At 43.0% G+C, this 21086-nt stretch overlaps 1 protein-coding gene across 4 annotated transcripts; it reads left to right on the top strand.

Annotated features, from left to right (window-relative positions):
* Window positions 1–202: 202 nt before the first annotated feature.
* LOC146970831 (casein kinase I-like) lies at window positions 203–20770 on the top strand. 4 transcript variants are annotated; one of them, XM_085804670.1, is made up of 11 exons: window positions 203–325; window positions 7572–8725; window positions 8896–8965; window positions 9549–9697; window positions 9791–10025; window positions 11368–11453; window positions 11900–11984; window positions 12178–12323; window positions 13461–13541; window positions 18929–19035; window positions 19649–20770. In XM_085804670.1, exons 2-11 carry the CDS (start codon window positions 8429–8431, stop codon window positions 19701–19703), a joined length of 1311 nt encoding a protein of 436 aa, XP_085660796.1. In that variant the 5' UTR covers window positions 203–325; window positions 7572–8428; the 3' UTR covers window positions 19704–20770. The 4 variants fall into 4 exon arrangements, with proteins under 4 accessions (XP_085660796.1, XP_085660795.1, XP_085660794.1 ...); XM_085804669.1 differs by having other exon boundaries at window positions 12175–12323; XM_085804668.1 differs by lacking the exon at window positions 203–325 and adding an exon at window positions 16158–16259 and having other exon boundaries at window positions 7778–8725.
* Window positions 20771–21086: the final 316 nt, after the last annotated feature.

Below are 21086 nucleotides of genomic sequence, written 5' to 3'. Positions count from 1 at the left end.
GGTTAGTAAAGTAGTAAAAACTTTTATCCCCAAATTAAAGTACGCGTGACCTGCTCTCTCTCTCACACACACGCACACACACAGAGTCCTTTTAGGTACACAGATTTTCTGTTCGTATTCTTCGAAGCAGTTTGCGCTCGCTCCTTCCGTTGACTCCCTGCGCTTACCCCGCATTTACGCAAATTGCTTTACGGTCACTGGAGAGGCTTCTCAGCTGGTTAGCCAAACATCCACAGAAAAAGAGATGAGCAGGAAAACGAGACGAAGAAAACGAGAAGAAATTATTTCAAGCAGACACTTAGCGACAGACAGAACGTTTGTTTAGGTATGTAAGCGCCCTTTTAAACTTTGCATAAACGTATCGGTTAAATAAGATTGCTATGTTTATGAATGGATGCATGTATGGGCATATATTTAGCGTTAGCCAACATTGGCTAGTTAGCAGGCTGGCTGGCTAACATAACCAGTCAACGTTAGCTTCTCTCAGGCTCCGTCTTGCTGTGACCACACAGGCTAATAAACGACGCGAGCTGTGTCGGTATTCGTTCACCCACTAGCGACCGTATCCACGGGTGTCCTTCAATATTGTCGGTGTATTCTCCACAACAAAACTTGGTTTCATTTTCTCTACGCAGCTACTTCAAAGTTGGATCAATGAAGCTAACGTTGTCAGGCTACATTGAGGCCAGACACTCACACTCAAACTACTGTGGCCTAAACTTAACTTCCTGCGTTGGCTAGCTCGAGTCACAGTTTGACGAAATAACAGCACGATATAAGAGTCTCTTTAACAAACTACTCGCCGACGTCAGTAGCGGCAACATACGTTTAGTTATCAGATGGAGCAACTGCTTCTCTCCGACTGCGAAATCTGCTGCAGCCGTATTACAACATGTTAGCCATGTTAGCAAAGTCGAGCACCTTTGGTCACTCAGCTCTGTACCTCAACAGTTTTCTGTTGAGACGACAGCAGTTTACTTAAAACTGCGACTTACAGTCACTTGAGTTCGCTCGGAGGTGTTGACTACTTTCAAAAGTCATTTTCAGAAATGAGTAAGAGGTGGTGCAGGCAAGTTGCTCATTTGAGTGTGGGTGGTGAGACAAGGCCGTGTTGATACAGATAGACTGGCTGTGTTTCCCCCAAAAACCAACAACACTGCTGCCTGAAAATAAGAAGCCAATTGATCATTACAATGAGGATCTTTTTTCCATCTGGGCTGTCCCTACGTCAAGCACTCATTAGTTAATTATAAGTGTGAGGTACCATTGATACCCAAATAACACACCTTAGAAGGAAGGTGCTACAAAATAGTGTCAACAAATCTTAATGTAGGACACAGTGGACTGGCAATGTAGAGATGCAGTGCTAATCGTAATTTAAATAGACATACCACAGTTTACTATAATCAAGACACAAAACTGTGAAAGGTGTACATTTTCCAGAGATCTCCTTTGGGAGAAGCAGTCATTTGGTGCAGGTTAAGAACATGATTGATAACTGATGCAGAGCCCATTGTATTGAAGGCATATTTCAACATTTTAGCAAATTTGCCTATTTGCCATAATCCTTATAGTCTTAGCAGTAGGTTCATTACCTTTAATTGTCAGTGCAATCTGTTTTTAGATCGGCGGGGCAGAGACGTGAGCTTTATTTTCGCGTTTCCCTCATCAAACTAAATAGCCTACACAATCCAACAACTCCAAACGCTCTGGTGGACAAGTTGTGACCTGCACATTCACCACGCTATGAAATAATAACGTAGTTATGTAACTTTACGACACATGAAGCAAATACTTGGAATTACTTGAGCTTTTGAAATCACTCCACCCAGTATCCAGGTCTGGCATGTAGTTCCAGCTACTTATTTGCCTCAAAAACTCTCGTAATGTTCCATTATTATCTCATAGTGAGGTGAATGTGCAGGTCACAACTTGTCCACCAGAGCGTTTTGGAGTTGTTGGATTGTGTATTTGAATGAGGAATAGGCAAGAATACGGTACATCATGCAGAGCTCGCGTCTCTGCCCTGCCGATCTAAAAACAGCTTGCACCGACCAACCTACTCCTAAAACTATAGGGATTATGGAAGTGGGCGAATTTGCCAAAATGTTGAAATATCCCTTTAATACAATGGGCTCTGCATCAGTTAAAATGCATTGAGTAGAAATTATATGTGGTTCCATAGCATAAAGTCAGAAAATGAAAGGCTTCCATGCTGGTACTTAACACGTTATATTTTTAAAAGATATTATTTGAAGAACATGAACGTTTTTCTATAGATGTCTTAATTTGATTTATTTCATTGTATTGGTATTTCATAAATTAAGGTGTTAATCTGATATGTAACACAGAAGTGGTGTGTCAGATCCTGATTTATCCTCTCTGGGCAGATTAAATTTTAAATTAGTGGTGACTGAATTGGCAGATCTAAGCAACTGTCCCTGCATGTCAGATTTCTTTTCATGAGAAAAACCTTTGAATCCCAGTTGTGTGGTAATGGAGGTCAGGGTTATAGCCCGTGGCATGCTTTGTGGTGGCGTTTGGGTGTGGGGGAACATGCTGGGTAGTAGGTGGAATAAACTGATGAAGTCTCACTGCTCACTTCACTCTCTTAATCTTAGTGCCTAACAAATACTGCTGTGGACATATTATTTATTGTGTTATATGTTTGAACTGTATAGCTAAAAATATGAGAGCTGCAAACTGTTCTTTTAGCTGAGGTCAGAGATGACGTGTGGGAGTTGCTGTCCCTCTTGTTTTGCCTCAGCCTGACCATCTCTCATATACATACAGCATTGATTTTTTTTTTTTTTTTGCTTTGACTTGCTCAATCTGATACAGGGCTCTGTGGGAGGAAAAAGTCAGTGTGACCTACTACATGGGATGTAATTAAGGACATAAATGTAACTTTAGTCAGGGTAGATTTTTTTAAAATTAATTACGGGATCTGATTTCAGCAGAAATTCAGGTTGTTCCCTCATTTGATGAAGCTGAGCCTGGTACTTACGTAAACAACAAACACAGTTTTTCAGGCAAAGAGTTGATGCAGCTGCATTGTAGCTGAAGTTGTCAAACAGCTTAGACGTCATTCTGAATCCTAATGTGGTCCAAGTCTGGTGTTTGCCTCTGGCTTTTTTTTTTTAGTTATTTAAAAAAATTTTTTAAAGTGAGTTCAAATATCCTGAAGCAGGGCAGCTCTGGCTGTAACGGTTAGGGGTGTTGTTAAGTAGGATATTATTGATACCAGTGCCATTTTTGATTCTGCCTATCGGCCCAATTCCTGATCCATTTGTGTTGGACAAAAGTAGGTACCATCGACACGGCTGGGTTTATTCTCTGTGAGTCTGAATGCAGTGTAGAAACAGCACAGGAAAGATTTGTGAAGGTGACTCTACAAAGCTCCACTGTTCATCATCTAGGAGTGAGATTGGCTGATCCACAGCCAATAATGATGATAATCTTTGGCATGCATTGCAGATGGTTTGTATTATATCAGTCTCACGCACCCTGTAAAAGTTCCAGTTAACAAGGTGGGACACACAACTGCACAGCACAACACAACACACAACATCTCTCAGCTGCAGACACTGGAGTATCAACCATAGGTGACTGATTTTAAGCAGGTTGGTGACAAAAAGCATCAACGCTGATCTACCAATTGCATTGCAAGCAGCGTTTATGGTTGCAGCATCTGCTGGTTTACACCACAAATGTGTGTGTGTGTGTGTGTATATATAGTAATCTGACTGTCAAGCAGGAAATCCTTTCCACCCAATGACATAGACATCACCACCAGTAACCTTATACAGTGCTTTTTAACCACTCTGCCCATGAATCTCGTCACAGGCACATTAAGAGTACAGAGGCTGCTGAAGTTGATTGTATTTATGTTCAGTGTCAGATTGATGACATGGCCACATTAAAGCTACAAACAGGAGCGTTCTTTTTCTGTGTCAGCCCTGTTACAGTCTTATACAATTGTTGGATTTCATTCTGTATTATGTAAATGAGTGAGACTGAACATTTTTAAGCAATAATATCACAGATCTCATAATATCCAGCTTGGAGGTTTGGACAGTTTTCACACCAGTTCTCAGCTGCTCTCCCTATACACAGTAATATATTTTGACATCTATATTTCAACTGAAAGGGCCCTCTGCAGATGAGAGGAAATATAAAAAGGTGTTGTTGAGAGATGCTCTTATTAGCAAACACAATAAAAAGCCAAATATGAAATTCCAATCATAACCCTGTTGGGCTCAGAGATCATGTTATTCCTGTTGACAACGTCAGAGGTTCATGTTCCGCATTGTCCACTATCTGAGACATTTCCTCCCTCTGCTCTCTGTGTCGTCCATGTCAGTAAGAAGTGGTCATGAACCTCTTGGGCAGTGAACTGTTGTCCTGATGGTACAATACCAGGAACAACCTGTTAGTCTGTGACCTTAATTACTCTGCTCCCACACTGGTGTCATCTTTTCCCATGAAATGAAAATACAAAGTCTGATTATTGAGTCTTTGCTAAAAGAGTCATAATAAAACAGTAACTGATTGAATTAAGGCAGGTTCACAAAAATGTTATGATGCATCATAATTAATTTCATGCCGCAAGTACTCTCAGACTGAACACAACAAAAACAAACTCTATAATTATTCAACCAGGACCAAACAAATTGAATTTCAAATTGGAGGACATATCTTTCTATTTTAATTGATCAGTTATTTGAAAAAACTAGATGTAGCAGTTAAAGGATCAGTAATTAGTTCATGTTCTGCATAAAAAGCTGCAGTTTAGAAACACATGTAACTTTAAACATCCTCTCAATGGGAGGATGCCACTTAGCTAACAATAAAGTTTTTTTTAATAGTTATTTTTCATTGCTCCGTCTTCTGCTGGTTTTGTTACATCCTAATGTATAAGTTCTAACAGCTCGTTATAGCACAGGGACCAGGAAGAGGAAAGGGAGGCTAAGGAGAAAAAATGGTCTGCGAGAGGAGAAGGGAAGATAGAGTGGATGTAATAGGAAAGAATGGAGAGCAGTGGAAAGCTGAGAGGAGAGGAGGAAGGAACTCGAGTAGCCAGGGTGAATGTTATTATTAGAATAAGAAATCAGAAACACAGGAGGACATGTCCTGCCGTCCTGGAGGAAGATCTGGCCTGGTTTTCTGTTAGAAAGGCCAAATGCTGTCAGCTGGTTGCTGTGGTTTTTCTTTGTTGTCTGCATGAGCATCAACACTTTCATTCCATTTGAATTATTGACAGCCTGTTGGTCAGCAGCTCTCGCACTCCTCCGATATCCCTCACCGTTCTGTTCATGAGATGTGGGGCCAGATTTAGAAATGCAAATGTCAGTTGCTAACTGACTGACTATCGAATGCTAGGTGACTGAGTGATGAAGTTAGACCCTTGGTTGGCTGGGTGAATGTTGGAATTCTCCCATTGCTTATTGCTCTTTCAAAATTATTTGGCACAAACAGTTTATTACATCTTTAGGCAGGTCGGTGTGGGCCATTGTCAGCAAATCTTGTCAGTGTCGTGTCTTTGTCTGAGACACTGCAGTTCAGACCCTTAAGTGGGGTCCAAGAAAATCCAGTGGGCTTTTTGGGCAGCCGCAGAACCTAGCTACACTCCCAAGTGGCCGCTGGTTACCAACCATGTTTGTTCATGCGTCTGAACTAGACTTAAACTAGCTAGACTGAAACCAGCTGACAGTAGACCACAGACTAACTGATACTAGAGTGAAACCAGCTGGCACTGGACAAAACCAGCTGGCACTGGACAGAAACCAGCTGGCACTGGACAAAACCAGCTGGCACTGGACAGAAACCAGCTGGCACTGGACAGAGACCAGCTGGCACTAGGTAGAAACCAGCTGGCACTGGACAGAAACCAGCTGACACTTGACAGAGTCCAGCTGTCACTAGGTAGAAACCAGCTGGCACTGGACAGAAACCAGCGGACACTTGACAGAGACCAGCTGGCACTAGGTAGAAACCAGCTGGCATGGGACAAAACCAGCCGACATGGGACAAAACCAGCTGGCATTGGACAGAAACCAGCTGGCACTGGACTGACACCACTAAGCCTGATGCAAATAGGATGCAATAGGCGCGTTTCCATTGCAGAAACTTTGGGGTAATTTTACGGGGCCAGCCCCGTTGGTGCGTGTCTCCACTGCAGGAACCTCCCCCACAGGGCCATTTACAGGAACTTTTACGGGGGCCAACGGAGTACCTACTCCAGGGTAGGTACTCCGTTCGGCCCTGAAAAGCTCCTGGGTGGGGCTCGAGGTTAACCCGGCACTGATTGGCTAAAGCTAGAGCAGGCTCTGACGCTACCAGAAAGCACCAAAACAACCGTCATTTTTAAAAGGGGGAGCAGAATGGGAGCATTAGCCTAGCAGACACCGCTGTAAACAACAAGAAAACAGCAGGAAGATATGACAAATGGACCGACGATGAGGTGCAGACATTGATTGCAGTCTACGGCACCGAGGAGATTCAGAGGGGGTTAGAGTCATCGCGGCGAAATGAAAATATCAGCGCACCTCGACACACTGGGGATCCATCATGCCGCAAAACAATGCCGTGAAAAGTTTTTAAAAAATAAAATAAAAAACTCGAGCAGGATTACAATCAACCGCCATGTGCACAAACCTATGGCACAAACACACAAACCAGAAACGCGGCTACCGCCTCAGCTCCTTCCATCCATCTTCGTTGTTGTTGTTATGATTTTTGTGCATGTGCTTGTGACCTGCCTGGGTGACGTCACGGTCGAAACTGTCGCACAACGATTAAAGCTCCAGTTGGTAAGTTGACGAAAGTGAAAGTAAACTCCGCGACTTGGTCGGAAATTTCAAGACAATACTCCGTCAGGTCCCTTTATGAACCTCTGCCAAGCGCCCCACACACACACAGACACACACAAAGTAGCCATGAACGCACCCACAGAGAAAAAAAAAAAAAAAAAAAAAGATGTACCGTATCCATAGCACGACGTGTAGGAGCGGCGATTGGCTGCTCCTCCTGCTCCCTCTACCTGACTGGTGGAGAATCGTCGGGCGCGGTGGATTTTGGCAAATACGATTACAGGCTGTAGGTGGAGCCAGAGGAGTTGGGTTTTGTCCTAAATTACTCATTTAATGTCTGACCATCAGAATATAGTGACAATTCCAGCAAATATGACTGAATAATTGTTACCAACTGAAGCTTTAAGCGGCGATCAAAACTCATGACGTCGCCGCGGGGTCCTACTCTGCAGTGGAGACACGGCCACTGAGAGGGCCGAGAGGACGGTTCCTGTAGAAGTTCCTACCCCCTCCCTTTACCAGGAACTCCTGCAGTGGAAACACGACTAATAATGTCATAATTATTAGCTCATTATGTTATCTATTGACATTTACCAACTTATTCTTTGAAAGATGATATTTATAGGTCATACCTATCTTTGCATAAGCATATGGTTAATATTGTCTAAATGCATTGTGCTACACATGACATATGAAGATATGTTCTCAATTTTCTTAAATAGCGTGAATATAATTGTATATTTTATGTCTGTCTTTCAGGTGCTACGTCGAAATCTCAGCTCACACCAGTCCTCACACAGAGGGACCAACATCTCACCTGCTGCTTCCAGACGACAAAGAAGTTATGTGACAGATTGATCGGCGTCTGTGTGACAGTGGACAAGTACACAAGTGTAGTGCTTATTGTACCACAAATTCTAATCCTAGTTGGCTCAGACTGATGGCAACAATTCCCAAAACTAAAGTATTTGATCATATCCGAAGATCAGATGTATATAACAGGAACTCGTGAGGTCTGCCACCGCTTTTGATCAACTCAACACATTCCTGCTGTCAGATTCTGCACTGGGGTCGGGTGCATGGGTGTTGTGCTGACAACAGGCTATTGTCATGGTGGCCTGGTATGTCCGAGCCTGAAGCAAGTGGAGCCTCTAAGTTTCATATAGAATGTTGGCATCTGGCTAACAACATATGTTAACAGTTAAGATCATTATCCTCCACCCCTTTATTGCCATCTCTGGCCCCTACAAGGGGGTATAAACTCATTGGTAGTGGTACCCCCCTTACCCCATCATCTTTTCATTTCTTTCATTCAGTCATCCATTCACCCAACAATCATCATCTTTTGCCCCACTCTCTTTATTTTTGTATCGTACTAAACACTTTTCAGCTCCACTCTGGTCCTTGAAGAAATCCACTTCTTTCCTTCACCTTACCTCACATCTGTCCCATTTCAGCCACAGTCCACTCTCTGTCCCAGCACTAGTGTAACTCAGTCTGGACCAGCGTAGACAACCCTGAAGCCTGACACCTGAGCCGCTAGGCAGTCGTTTTGGTGGTTGTTTTGGTTGCATGGAATCGGCTTAACCGTGGAGAGGCCAGGCTACCACAAACTGATGGACTTTGACAAGCGAGGAGTCGGGGGCGGAGGGGGAGGAGGTGGAGGTGGAGGAGGAGGAGGAGGTGGTGGCGGCTGTGGAGGTGGAGGGAAGGGGGAGGCAGAGGAGGGGAAGAGGATGTCTGGGAAGACGGGGAGTCGATCGGGGCACGGCGGCCGGAGCGCTGGCTCCAACTCTGGGGTTTTGATGGTCGGCCCAAACTTCCGGGTCGGAAAGAAGATCGGCTGTGGGAACTTTGGAGAGCTGCGTCTCGGAAAGAACCTTTACACCAACGAATATGTGGCTATCAAACTGGTAAAAATCCTTCCTCTGTTTTATTCAATCATTATCTAAGGAGTACATGTTAAAAAAAATTGTGTTTGATGACCTTAAATATGGAAGTTTTTTCTGATTGATGCCTTGAAGGGATTTTATCAAACTGCATGTATTATAAAATAAAAATATATTTTAATTCTCTGTTTCAGGAGCCAATCAAATCTCGGGCGCCACAGCTCCACCTAGAATACCGTTTCTACAAACAGCTGGGAAGTTCAGGTGAAAAAAAAATCTCTTTCAGTCAGGTCATAATTTAAGGGTTTCTTTTTTTTATGAAGGAAACCCTTTCAGATGAGCTTTTAAGGACTTAGCTTTGTGTTTTTGTTTTGTATTCTTTCGTTTTCTGCTGGTTTTCCCCGTATACTCACCGCAAAGCTTAACACTGAGGCAAAAACCAATGTGAATGTACAACATAACAGCATACTATTAGTTAAAAAAAACAGAAATTATAAATTCACTGAAGACTCAGTTTGAATATTTCTGAATATTTGGACTTTTTTACTCAAGTGTAGATAATTGCAGACAGAAATAGATGGATAAATGCCTAAATAAATGCTCAATTAATATAATCAGGCATTTATTTCTGTATTCACTCAGTTATAGTTTGATATTTTTTGTCCATCATATTTATTTGGATTGGCTTCATATTCTTTTCAGGCCCAGTAATGTCAAAGTTCTCATCAAGTCATATCTTTCATGAATACACATTGTAGTGGATGCAGTAATAATATGTTGGAGTAGTTTGTATGGTGTTAATACATGAATGTACCTGTATCCATTTCCTGTAATGTCTTCCATCCAGAGGGCGTCCCGCAGGTGTTTTACTTTGGACCCTGTGGTAAATATAATGCTATGGTTCTGGAGTTGCTCGGACCCAGCTTAGAAGATCTGTTTGACCTCTGTGACCGGACCTTCTCCCTGAAGACTGTACTCATGATAGCCATACAACTGGTAAGGCTGACACACAAGAAAGCATTTCCCACCAGATTTACATCCATCGAGTTGTTTTTAATGCGATGCCATCCACTCTGACCGATCCTTCAGATAACCCGCATGGAGTTCGTCCACACCAGGAGCCTGATCTACAGAGATGTGAAGCCCGAGAACTTCCTGGTGGGCCGACCCGGCTCTAAGCGGCAGCACACCATCCACATCATAGACTTTGGCCTGGCAAAAGAATACATTGACCCAGAGACCAAAAAACACATCCCATACAGAGAACACAAGAGTCTCACTGGAACGGCTAGATACATGAGCATCAATACACACCTGGGGAAAGGTGAGTTCTCCCTCATGTTACATGTTCACCACTCTAATCCAAACCAAAGATCCACACCACATTAACAATAGAGAGGCCACGGTCAGGACTTAATAAGATACTGACTCCCCATTCAGATAGTTGAGAGTGATATGAAGGGTTTGGTAAATAATTAACAAAGTAAATGCTGTGCAGCCAACAGCCACTGTCAAAGCTGAACCTCTGCATTAATGATCAATGTTTTATCACTGTACTCCAACTTGTAGACAATTTTTTTTTCATTTATGAATGGACTCAATTGTTCAATCAGTTCAAGTACAATTTAAGCATTTTCATTTATGCCCCTTTTGCATATGTATATTGTTATGCTCATTGTGACAGTATCCCTGGTTGACAAACAACCAAACAAGCTGGAGTTTTGTTGGTGAAATTGAGATTTTCACTGACAAACACTGGGTGACAAAACAGATGTGGTTTTGACTTTTAATTCTGAATTAGCACGGATGTGAAATGACTGTTCTGAGGCGCGTAAACAAAACATCATGTGCCAACAGCTCTGTAAACGTAACCAACAAAATAAAGCAGAACAGATATGCCTCTATTTTTATCAATGGAGTCATTTCACTTCCAATAGTGACAGAAGTTATACTATGACAGCCGCGGCAGACTCGCTGTCCTCCGCGGTCCTGGTGCTCCGCAGGTCGGCCAGTTTGCCTCGTCTGCCTCGGCGGACGGACCTCACTCCGCGGCGGGCGGCTGTGGTGTGTGACCTCGGATGAGAGCGGGGCGACTGGTTTATGCTCTGTCTGACTCTGATCCCCCCGCGGGGGGTCAGACTCGGCTCATTTTGGTCAATGGGAAAGGGGCCAAATGCCGATTGTTAGCGGGTCGACCCGCGTTTAAAAAACCCGCGTCGACCCGCTAATTTTAGTGGGAAAACGGCTTATGATTCTTCTAAGTCTTCTTTCTTCTAATTTACACCTATTGTATGGTTGGCTGTGCCTGAACACCTCCTTAGACAGTGATGGATGACTTGAAGCTGCTGCAGCTGCTATTGTACTGCAGTGTAGACACTGTGGAAGAGATATTTGATGCAGCTGAGGAGAAGCTGAATCCAAATGGAAAAAGTTGTCTGCAGTGCTTGTCAGTCACAAGATTAGATTAAAATAAAAGTCATCTGCTGTGGTAAACTTCCAGAACTGTACTACTCTCCTGTCGGGTGGGAAAAGTAGTAAACAGAAGGTCGGCTGCACCCATTGTAGATATTAGGCATCGTTAGAGCTGATGGACTTCATTTGACTATGCATTGTGTTCAAACTGACACCACTGATGCAGTCCAGTGACGCCTTTGTTGTTATTTCAGAGCAAAGCAGACGGGATGACCTGGAGGCTCTAGGACACATGTTCATGTACTTCCTGCGAGGCAGCCTACCCTGGCAAGGACTCAAGGTGAGGAGACGGCTCTCTCATCTTTTGCTGCCTACGTCCACGCTGCTGTCATTTCAAAACAGTCTTCTTCTTGATTAACATACACGTGACCATTCACATACAGTAACCATGCACAAACCAGTGTAAACAGGAAGCGGGCCGTCTTCTCTGTAGTCACACACACTGCTGAATGAGGAACAGCAGAGACAGTTGTAGCATTAAAACAAAAGAATTGAAGTGAACAACAGCTGCAGCAAAGACAACAAGGTCAGGAACTCTTGTATTTCATCATCGTGTTGCTTTCACCACTGGTTGTTGACGCTGATGGGAACTCTAATTTTTGGTGCTTGTGAACTCCATAGCAGTGTGGACAGCAGAAACTTTCTGTCATGTGTGGATCTCTCTTTACTGTGTATCCACCCGTCACCCATTATGGATGTCTCCCTCCCTGTCCCTCTCCTCATCAGGCCGACACCCTGAAAGAACGTTATCAGAAGATAGGAGACACCAAGAGAGACACACCGATAGAGGTCCTGTGTGAGAGCTTCCCAGGTTTGTGTATACACACACATGACATTTCATTGCAGCTCTAACATACACAGTCTGCTGATGTGAGCATATGTTGATCCAATTTTGTTTGTATCTCTGTGAATGTGTGGGTTGGGCACTTCATTTTGCTCACACCTGTGTGTTTGTGTGAAACATATTTGTGTGTGTGTGTGTGTGTGTGTGTGTGTTACAGAAGAGATGGCCACATACCTACGGTACGTGCGTCGACTGGACTTCTTCGAGAAGCCCGACTACGACTATCTAAGGAAACTCTTCACGGACCTCTTCGACAGAAATGGATACATCTTTGACTACCAGTACGACTGGACCGGAAAGCCTCTGGTGAGTGGACAGTGGCTGTTTTGTGCAGTACACATACAGTAAGACAGTGCAGTGTTTCCCCTTAAAGCAGTGGTTCCCAACCTTTTTTGGCTCATGACTCCATTTTGACATCACAAATTTCTGGCAGTGCCGTCAATTAAGATGCGCCAGATCTGATATTTTTATATGCTGCATTTTATTTGAACTCCACTTATTTTTGAGAAAGTGAAAATATAGAATACAGCTGTTTAAGATTGTGTGTGGTGTTTTAATCATAATTTTAAAAAGAATAGAAAATGTCTAGTAATTTTTTTATCAATTACTAGACATTTCAGGCGACCCCATTTGAATTACAGACGACCCCACGTGGGGTCCGGACCTCAAGGTTGAAAAACTAAAGTGTATTTTGGACGGCTGTTTTTGAGATAAATTCATGCAAAACTGCTGATGCACGTTCCTGTCAGGGGCAGTTTTCCGGCAAGCAGTCTCTGCATTTTCCTCTAAAACAACTCTGTCTCGTAACGCTCCGTTATTATCTCATAGCGTGGTGAATGTGCACGTCACAACTTGTCCACAAGAACGTTTTTGGATTGTGTATTTGATGAGTTTGATGAGGGAAACCATGAAAAGCCTCCATAGCGTAGCTCTGAGCAGCTCATGGCTCTGCTCCGCCGTTCTAAAAATAGCTTGCACCGACAAATAAAGGAAACGAACCTACTGCTAAGACTATATGGATAATAGCAATGGGTGAATTTGCCAAAATGTTGAAATATCCCTTTAATCTATGTGGTAAAATCACATAATTTATATAGAATAATAATACCCAACCCCCCCCTTCCCAAAACAAAAAAGCTAGGGGAAACACTGCAGTGGTAACATAAGTGGTACTGTACATAACATTCAGACTGATCGTCTGTGCAAACAGGAACTGATGAAGTCATGCTGTTGATTTAGACTGATATCTCCGGAGTGGGACACTTCCTCCTCCATGTTTTTGTTGGTTTGCTGGAGGTCAGCAGAAAATGGTGTAGAAGTTCATAAAATGTAAAGCTCTGAGTTCAGTGTTGAGATATTTGACTAGTGCACAATCCTCCACCAAGCTTGTATTTCCTCTCTGATCCCATGACCCCATGGTGACCTCATTTTCTGTGTCTTTAGCCCACTCCCATTGGTCCAGTAACCAGTGAGACTCCGCTTCAAACGAGCAACAGAGAGAAAGCACCACAGACCAAAAACCAGGTACGCACGCTCATCTACGCGTTAGACATGATGTACAGTAGAGTCTGAAGATTCAGTACATCACCAAACACCCACAGAGCTGGGGGCGGGGGGGCACATGAATCAGCTCTCGTACCTAAAAAATAATTTCAGCACAAATCAAGTGAAGGTCTGCAACATAAAAGTTTATGGACAAAACAAGGTTCCAAATGTGAAAAATAACCAGTATTGTCCCCTCTGGTCCACTGGACCTACAGAAGAGGTCTTGCATCCCTTTAACTTAACCTATTGTTAAAGGAAACAGGACTTCATCCATCAGTCATTGGCAAAGTAGAGGCGTAGATGTTGGAACCACCAGAACCGGGGTCGTGTTCTGAGAACAAACAGGAGAACCAGTGATGCTAGTGTGTGATTAGGGGAGGATTCAGAGTGCGTCACCAGTCCCCTGGTTTAGACCTCAACTACTAATGCTACTAATGATTTTACTTGTGCAGTGTTTGGAAATGGCATCTGATGTCATCTTGGAATTGTTTTGAGTGTATGAAATCCTCACAGACTCTGTCATTCAAAATTAGAGCAGTGTGCATTAGTGAATAGGACAGCGACTGGCAGACAGGTGACAGAGTTGCAGGATTGCGCTGGGGGAAAATAAATTCTAGGAGAAACAGTGGTCAGTCGATTTGCACAGTACAGATGAATATCATATGTGATTCTCATGGATGTGACTGTCCTGTTGACAAAAACATGTGTTGAAAAGAAACTTGAAGCAACAGTTGTGAGCAAAGGAGCAAATCACACCGATTCATGTCCTCTGACCTGTGTGTGAGGGCCATAGAGAACATAGTTAGAGGAGCAGCACTGCCCCCACAGGAAGAGCCCAGTATGACAGGTAGGAGAGATTGGCCACAGGGGCAGAGAGCTAGTGAGAAGCACAAGTTAGCGCTAGTAGATGTAGCCAAGCTGCAAGGACAGTGACATACTATACTATGTACCATAAATACATAGTACCATACGTACACCGCAGGTACATAGAACTGTAGAGAGAAGGAGTTTGGGTTATGTTGGTCAACATGTGGCAGAAGTAGAGACAGTGCTGCTCTGGACTCCTTTTATTCTACGGGACCAGTTTCTGTTTGGAGCAATGTCGCTTGACCACAGACTACACCCACACACACACAGACACACACGTTTCCCTTGTTAGCAGAGTGGACGTGCAGCAGGCAAACCCAGCACTGCTACTGGTCCCTGATAATGACATACAGTTGAGGACGGAATTATTAGCACCCCTATAAAAATGTCACTTTTTTGTAAAGTGCACAAACCAGTGTAACAAGTGCTGTTAAACAGCAAATAACACAGAGTTCTCAAACATCATAGTTATTTTGGATACTTGCATTCATTTACCTTGTGCACAGAAACGAGCACTGGGTCTGGGTTGTTGCTGTCGCTTCCAACATGACAATAAAAAAAACATAGGTCACTCCTAGTGAAGAACGAGCTCCAGAGGACCAAAGTGAATGTGTCCTGCACAAAGCCTTGACTTGAATCCTATAGAAGATCTGTGTGGAGGACTGAAGACCAAGGTCCATGTCAGAAGACCAGTGTGCAATGTAAATGAATGCAAGTATCCAAAATCCAATTATGAAATATATTTTAACGGCACTTGGGAAATATTTGCAAAAAAGCAAATATTCACTTGGAGAAGTGATTTCAGGTTGTGTTTATTTACTTCATGAACATTTTATCAACAGCAAATTGATAGTGATTTTGGTCACTATAACCCTGATATAAAACATTTAGGTCATTTCATCTTTACTACTGTTATATTATCAGACTTTTGGCACAAACCTGATATCTAAGTGTTAGTTTACACAACATTTCATTTCCCCTATCACTGAAAACACTGCTCATCCTGAATTAGTAGTTCCAACTTTAACACTAAGTACAGCTGAAGTTGTGTGTTGGATGAAGTCTGCGTGTGCGTTTGTTCTATTTGCTCAACTTGTAGCTGGACAGCTGTTGCACAGCGTGTGTGTTTTGTTTCTGCTGGTTCTGCCTCAGCAGCGCCGTCTGTGTTGACTTGTGATTCCAGTCGGCTCTACACTGGAACAAATGATTTCCTGATCAATATCTGGGCCCATGTCACAGTGAGCGCTTTGTACTGCTTCTACCACCGACTCCTAGTTTGACGCTGACGGACACAAATACACATCAGCTTCCTGTTGTCGGTGCAGATGTGAGGCCTGCGAGGCCAGACCACCTCCTTCCCCTGGTGCTCAGGGCTTCCACGTGTGCACTCTCACCACACTGCACACCTGAGTGCTCACCCTCCTGTTTCTCCTCCACCAAATACTGAATCTGAACTCACTGTTTATTTTTTCTTTCCTTTTTTCACTCTACTCATTCTTTTCCCTCCTTGTCATCCTGCTCATCTTCCAACCCCTCCCTTATTTTACTGCTTTCCTTCCCTCACTCGATTTCACCCTGTTTATTTTCCCTCTCCACGGCAACCCTCCTATTCCATCCCACCTATCTTCTACTCCTTTTCCTTTCTCCAACATCCACCTTCACTTACTACCATCCCACCTTCTCTCCCCCCTCTCTTTTCTCCTGCAATCGGCTTCCTGTCTCCTCTAGTCTCCAGAGGGGAAAGGCAGTGAGTCCCAGCCGACTCCGGTGACCAATCGAGAGCTGCTGGGCTCCCATCTCACTGCTGATAGGCTGGGCGGGTCTGTCCAGGTACTGAGAGGAAGGGTTAGCTCTGCTGGCTTCCTGTCTGTCTGCCTACCTGTCTGTCTGTCTGCCTGCATGACCTCCTCTGTCTCTGCAGCAGGGCTGACCTCAAGTTTCCTCACAGCCTCAACAATTCCCAAACATGGGGAATATTGGGATGTATTAAAACCTTTACTTGTCCATGTTTGGTTTGTGTAGCTCTGTGCCAGGTTATGATACTGAAAGGGGGACAGAAGGTGGTTGCCTCACTTGTATAGATAGAGGTTTATAGACCACAAGATGCAGGTTGTTTTTTGCTAAATGACCAGTGACAATGCGGATGCAGATAAGTCTGGAGCAACAACCAGAATAAAGCATAGAAATAGAACAAATCTGAAGTTGGTAGAGAGAGCACTGCAGGATTGAAAACATTTCCACATTTTATTCTACAACATAAACTCAGTCAGTAAATAACCTCTGTCCTGAGTTCCTTAAGTTTTTGCATCACTTGTAAAAGGCTGGTTAGCTAGTGTCTAAGGCTGTCTTTACACTGCAGGTCTTGTTGCCATACATGACTGTTAACATGTTCTGTTAGAAGTGACCCATATGCATTGACACCTGCTTTGCTTGTGTGAAACAACACACATGCACGCCAGCCAACTATGCAGGTAAACAACATGGACACAATACCCCGTTTTTGCAGGGTACCCGTCGGATACCCGCGGGGATCCGACCCAATGGCAGGACTCTACCCCACATGACCTGCTTTGTAGATGAAAATTGTTTCTAATTTCACTAATTTTACAGATGAAACTCACAGATCTGTCAGTTTGGCGGTCCAGTAACCTGTGCCCATGTTTGGTGCAGAGGGGACCTTGAACTCTTTCTCATTAAGAGTAAATCAATCTGATAGATGGTGAGACAGAAGTCTCCACCAAAGAATGGATGATCATCTAGGCCCCTGTCATTGATGGAAGAATGTTGAATATGGTAAAAGACCGTCTTGATACCATGTGCTGGGGAGACCAACTGAAAACCTTAGTGTGGAGCCCTGAAATGAGACCACAGAGGTCAGAGCTGAAGTTAGAGTTTAGTGGTGGTTATAGTGAAGTCATGTGACTGTGGTGTCGTTGGTTTATAGTATTATGTAGCTTTAAACTTCTGCTGATTGTACTGAGGCTTCATTAAGTGAAGATGACCCTGCTGGACAAAACCTGTCAAAACCTGTCAGTAGGTTTTGTCCAGCAGACGAGGAGAAGAAATCCATCCATTGACTTTTTTCAGAGTGGGACCAGAGATCATGACATGTGGCTTTGTAAAGGAAAAGTTGGTAATGTGGTAATAGACCAAACTGTATGATTAATTACTTATCACTGCTGTTGTTTCTTTGTTGGTTTTGCTCTTTAGATGTGTTAGCTGTCACCAGAGCAGGGTGTAGTGACTGCAGTGGTGTATGATCAAACAGTTCCTTGTGTGTCATTCTGATGTTGGGAAGTTGAGAATTGCCACATTCAATGTTCCATTTAATTCAATGCACCCTGGGGCACAAGGGGATTGTAGAATAGAATAAAACTATTGATTCCCCAAGGGGGAAATTCAAAGTGCCGCAGCGGCAGGAAAATAACAAAACAAGACACACAAAAAGGTATCAGTGTCAGTGTTCTTATGTGCGACAGTAGCAATAAATATAGCAAATAAATGAAATAAATAAAAGTTAAAAAAAGTAACCCATAATGATGATGTAGTGAAAATTTGTTTCTGAAAGTTTACATTTTAAATTTATGAAAATGTAAAATTGGAGATTCCTTCAAGTATACACTTTGTTGTTAGTCAGCTGCTTCCTCTTTGCTTCACTTAGGCGTGATTCGTACCTGTGCAGGGAAGTTACATAGTGCAGTTTCAGCCGACGCGACCCGGCTCAGGCTGCAGCGGCAGCACCATTCATCCTATTAACCATTTTTCTACCATTGCAGTTAGTCTGGAAACATTATTTTAACGCCGAAAAACTCCGCAATGTTACTTTAACGTTCCATTATTATCTCATAGCGTGGTGAATGTGCGGGTCACAATTTTGGAGTGTTTTGGTGGCAAGGCAAGCTCGCGTCTCTGCCCCGCCGATCTAAAAACAGCTTGCACCGACAATTAAAGGTAATGAACCTACTGCTATAGGGATTATGGCAATATGCCAATTTGCCAAAAATGTTGAACTATCCCTTTACAATGCTGCTGCATCTGAATATCTTGAGTTTTGATCGTGAACGTGATGGTTTCGAGACATTCAACCACCGTGTGTCAACAGTTTAATCCTCATCCTCATAGTTTGTTGGAATGAACTCTGTGAGCTGAAATCAGCAGTCAGCCATGTGGCAGAGGTGCTGCTGTTCTGCATGGCAACAGAATGAATGCTGACTCGGTCTGTGTCTGTGGAGGTGTGAAGCTTCCCTGGACGTTCCAGCTCTGATGGACTATTGAGACATGTCCACATTAAGTTGGCTACATTTGAAATCAGACACAGATGGACGTTTAACCAGCTGAGAGTTTGTGGAGTAAAAGCAACAAAAAAGGAAGAAGATTTTTTTTTTTTTTTTGTAGACACGAGTGGCAGCATTTTCAGATGTACCTGCCTTAGTGTGGACCAGATGTTTGAACTGTTGTCCCGCCTGTCCTCATCCCTCTCTGCCATTCCTCTCACACAGGTGATGAGCTCGACCAATGGAGAGCTGAATACAGACGACCCCACTGCAGGACACTCCAATGCACCAATCACAGCCAATGCAGAAGTGGAAGTGGCTGATGATACTAAGTAAGGGCACACACCCTCAAACACACACTCAGTTTTTACCACCAGCTTTTGCACTGAAAAGCTTTAAACCAGGATTTTACTGCAGAAGGAATTATGAACCAGTGCTCTTGTTTTAACCAAAACTTAAAGGACAATTCCTGACAAATAAATTAAACCCATCTGATGTTGTCTGTGAAAAAAAATTGCAGTTTTGTGGGATGTAAACAGCCTAAGATCCGCCTGCTCCCATTATACGTTGCTGTGGCGATGCAGGGACAGACAGAACTACTGCAGAACAGGAGACATTAAAAAGAAAATCTTTACATACATTCTTTTAGACCTAAAATATTAGGAAACTATAGCCCCCCGTTGAATTGGCCTGGAATTGTCCTTTAACATTCACTATATTGTTATAGTGACGTGATAACATAAAAAACCTTATGCCTTTATTCTTTTGCATTGTGTCTGTTGCTCATCTTATAAGGTCAGAGAAGTAAAAGAGTCAAAAACAAGAACCAGTTAGACGTAAACATCATTATATGAATTACATATTGTAGTCAGATATGTAACAGTCAGAGTTTGATATTGTGAAGTAAAACACTGGCATGTGTGTGCGTGCATGTGTGGTTTGCAGGTGCTGTTGTTTCTTCAAGAGGAGGAAGAGGAAAGCTCTCCAACGACACAAATGAAACAGAGAGATGAACCCCTGCTATCTTTTTCACCATTTCTTTTCCCTTCTTTCTTTCTGTAGTCCTCCTCATTATAACCCCCTCTCTGTCTCACCCATCAGTCTCCCCCCTCCTCCCCCTCCTCTGCTGTCGGAGGTCCCGTAGTCTACCTTGGGTCGGTTAGACTGACTTGGGTCACCGGGCAGCTCGATATGTTTGCGAAGCTGATCTGTTGGTTTCTCCCGCTCTGAACCAACCAGACACACAGACGGTGACTTGCTGTTCCGCCTCGGAGCTTTAAACATGGACTTCACGGTCACAAACTGAACTAAAACTGGATCCACACAAACTGCAGTGACCACACATGAACACATAGGCTGTGAAATGCGAGCTGATTGGCTGACAGACTGGATTGAGCTGGTTTCCTGGCAAACTGGCGACTTCTCTATTTTTTGTTTTTGTTTTTTGTTTTTTTTTCTTCCTTACTGACTGGTTCAGAGGAGCAGAGAGGAACGAGTAGTTCTGAGGAGATAACAGAAGAGAGAACTACAGAAGGACTTGAAGCAACGAGACTGTCAGAACACACATACACAAACACACGTAGAAACACTTTGCACTCTGTCTTGAGCTCGTCATTAAAAAAAAAAGACTCTGTAGACAGAACGTTGCAGCTCTCACATAGTCAATAAAGTTTTTATTCCCCGAGGTCAGAGGATGTACACAGTGAGCGGCTTGGTCTATTTCCTGCAATGGAGCAGGCATGGTGTGCTTCTCAGACACATTCACCCTCAGTGGAAAACCTCACAACCACCAGAATCAAAAGTTTAAAGAGATGTTTATGTAAAAACTATGCTTTTTCTGTTTTAATTTGTAACTAAAAAGACTGTCTGCAATTTGAAGGCTGTGTTTTTTTCTGTCTTTTTGAATTGTTCAAAAAATTTGTTTTTTGTAGCTTCTAGTGTGTTCCTCAAAATGCAATTTTTTTAATAACTTGTATTTTTAATTTTCTGATGTTTTTTTTTTTCCTCTTTCTCTTTGGGTTTGAGGATGGAAAGTCAGATAACTCCATTAAAAACCAACCAACCAAATAAATATTGATCTTTATGATCTTTATTTAATGATAAAAATGAAATTAACATGAAGTAATAAACGCAGATGTTGACTTGACAGCAAGGGACTAGTCAGGGTTTAATACCATGTGTCTACAGCCAGGTGAAGGTGTAGCCATCATAAAGAAAACCAAACTGATACTAAGGTAATATATTTTTTTAACCTTAAATAACCTCCACAGTTCAAGTCCAGGCCAATGTAACGTCTGCAAATGTCTGATCAGTGTAAAAACCCCAAAACAAAACGGGCAATGATTGGTGTCAAATATTCTAGCATGTTAACATTAGCTACCAT

This window comes from Trachurus japonicus, chromosome 17 (genome assembly GCF_045865225.1).
Source record: "Trachurus japonicus isolate A0001 chromosome 17, Traja_1.0".
Lineage (NCBI taxonomy): Eukaryota > Metazoa > Chordata > Actinopteri > Carangiformes > Carangidae > Trachurus > Trachurus japonicus.
Note: the sequence above shows the minus strand (reverse complement) of the source record. Positions and strands in the feature narration are given on the sequence as shown.

What these genes read in the sequence shown, in the direction of transcription:
- LOC146970831 (XM_085804667.1), top strand. Translation starts at nt 8,429, where the DNA reads ATGGACTTTGACAAGCGAGGAGTCGGGGGCGGAGGGGGAGGAGGTGGA. An exon ending in AATATGTGGCTATCAAACTG is followed by an intron (nt 8,726 to 8,895) that starts GTAAAAATCCTT and finishes TCTCTGTTTCAG; the next exon opens with GAGCCAATCAAATCTCGGGC. An exon ending in CCTGTGTGAGAGCTTCCCAG is followed by an intron (nt 11,985 to 12,174) that starts GTTTGTGTATAC and finishes TGTGTGTTACAG; the next exon opens with AAGAGATGGCCACATACCTA.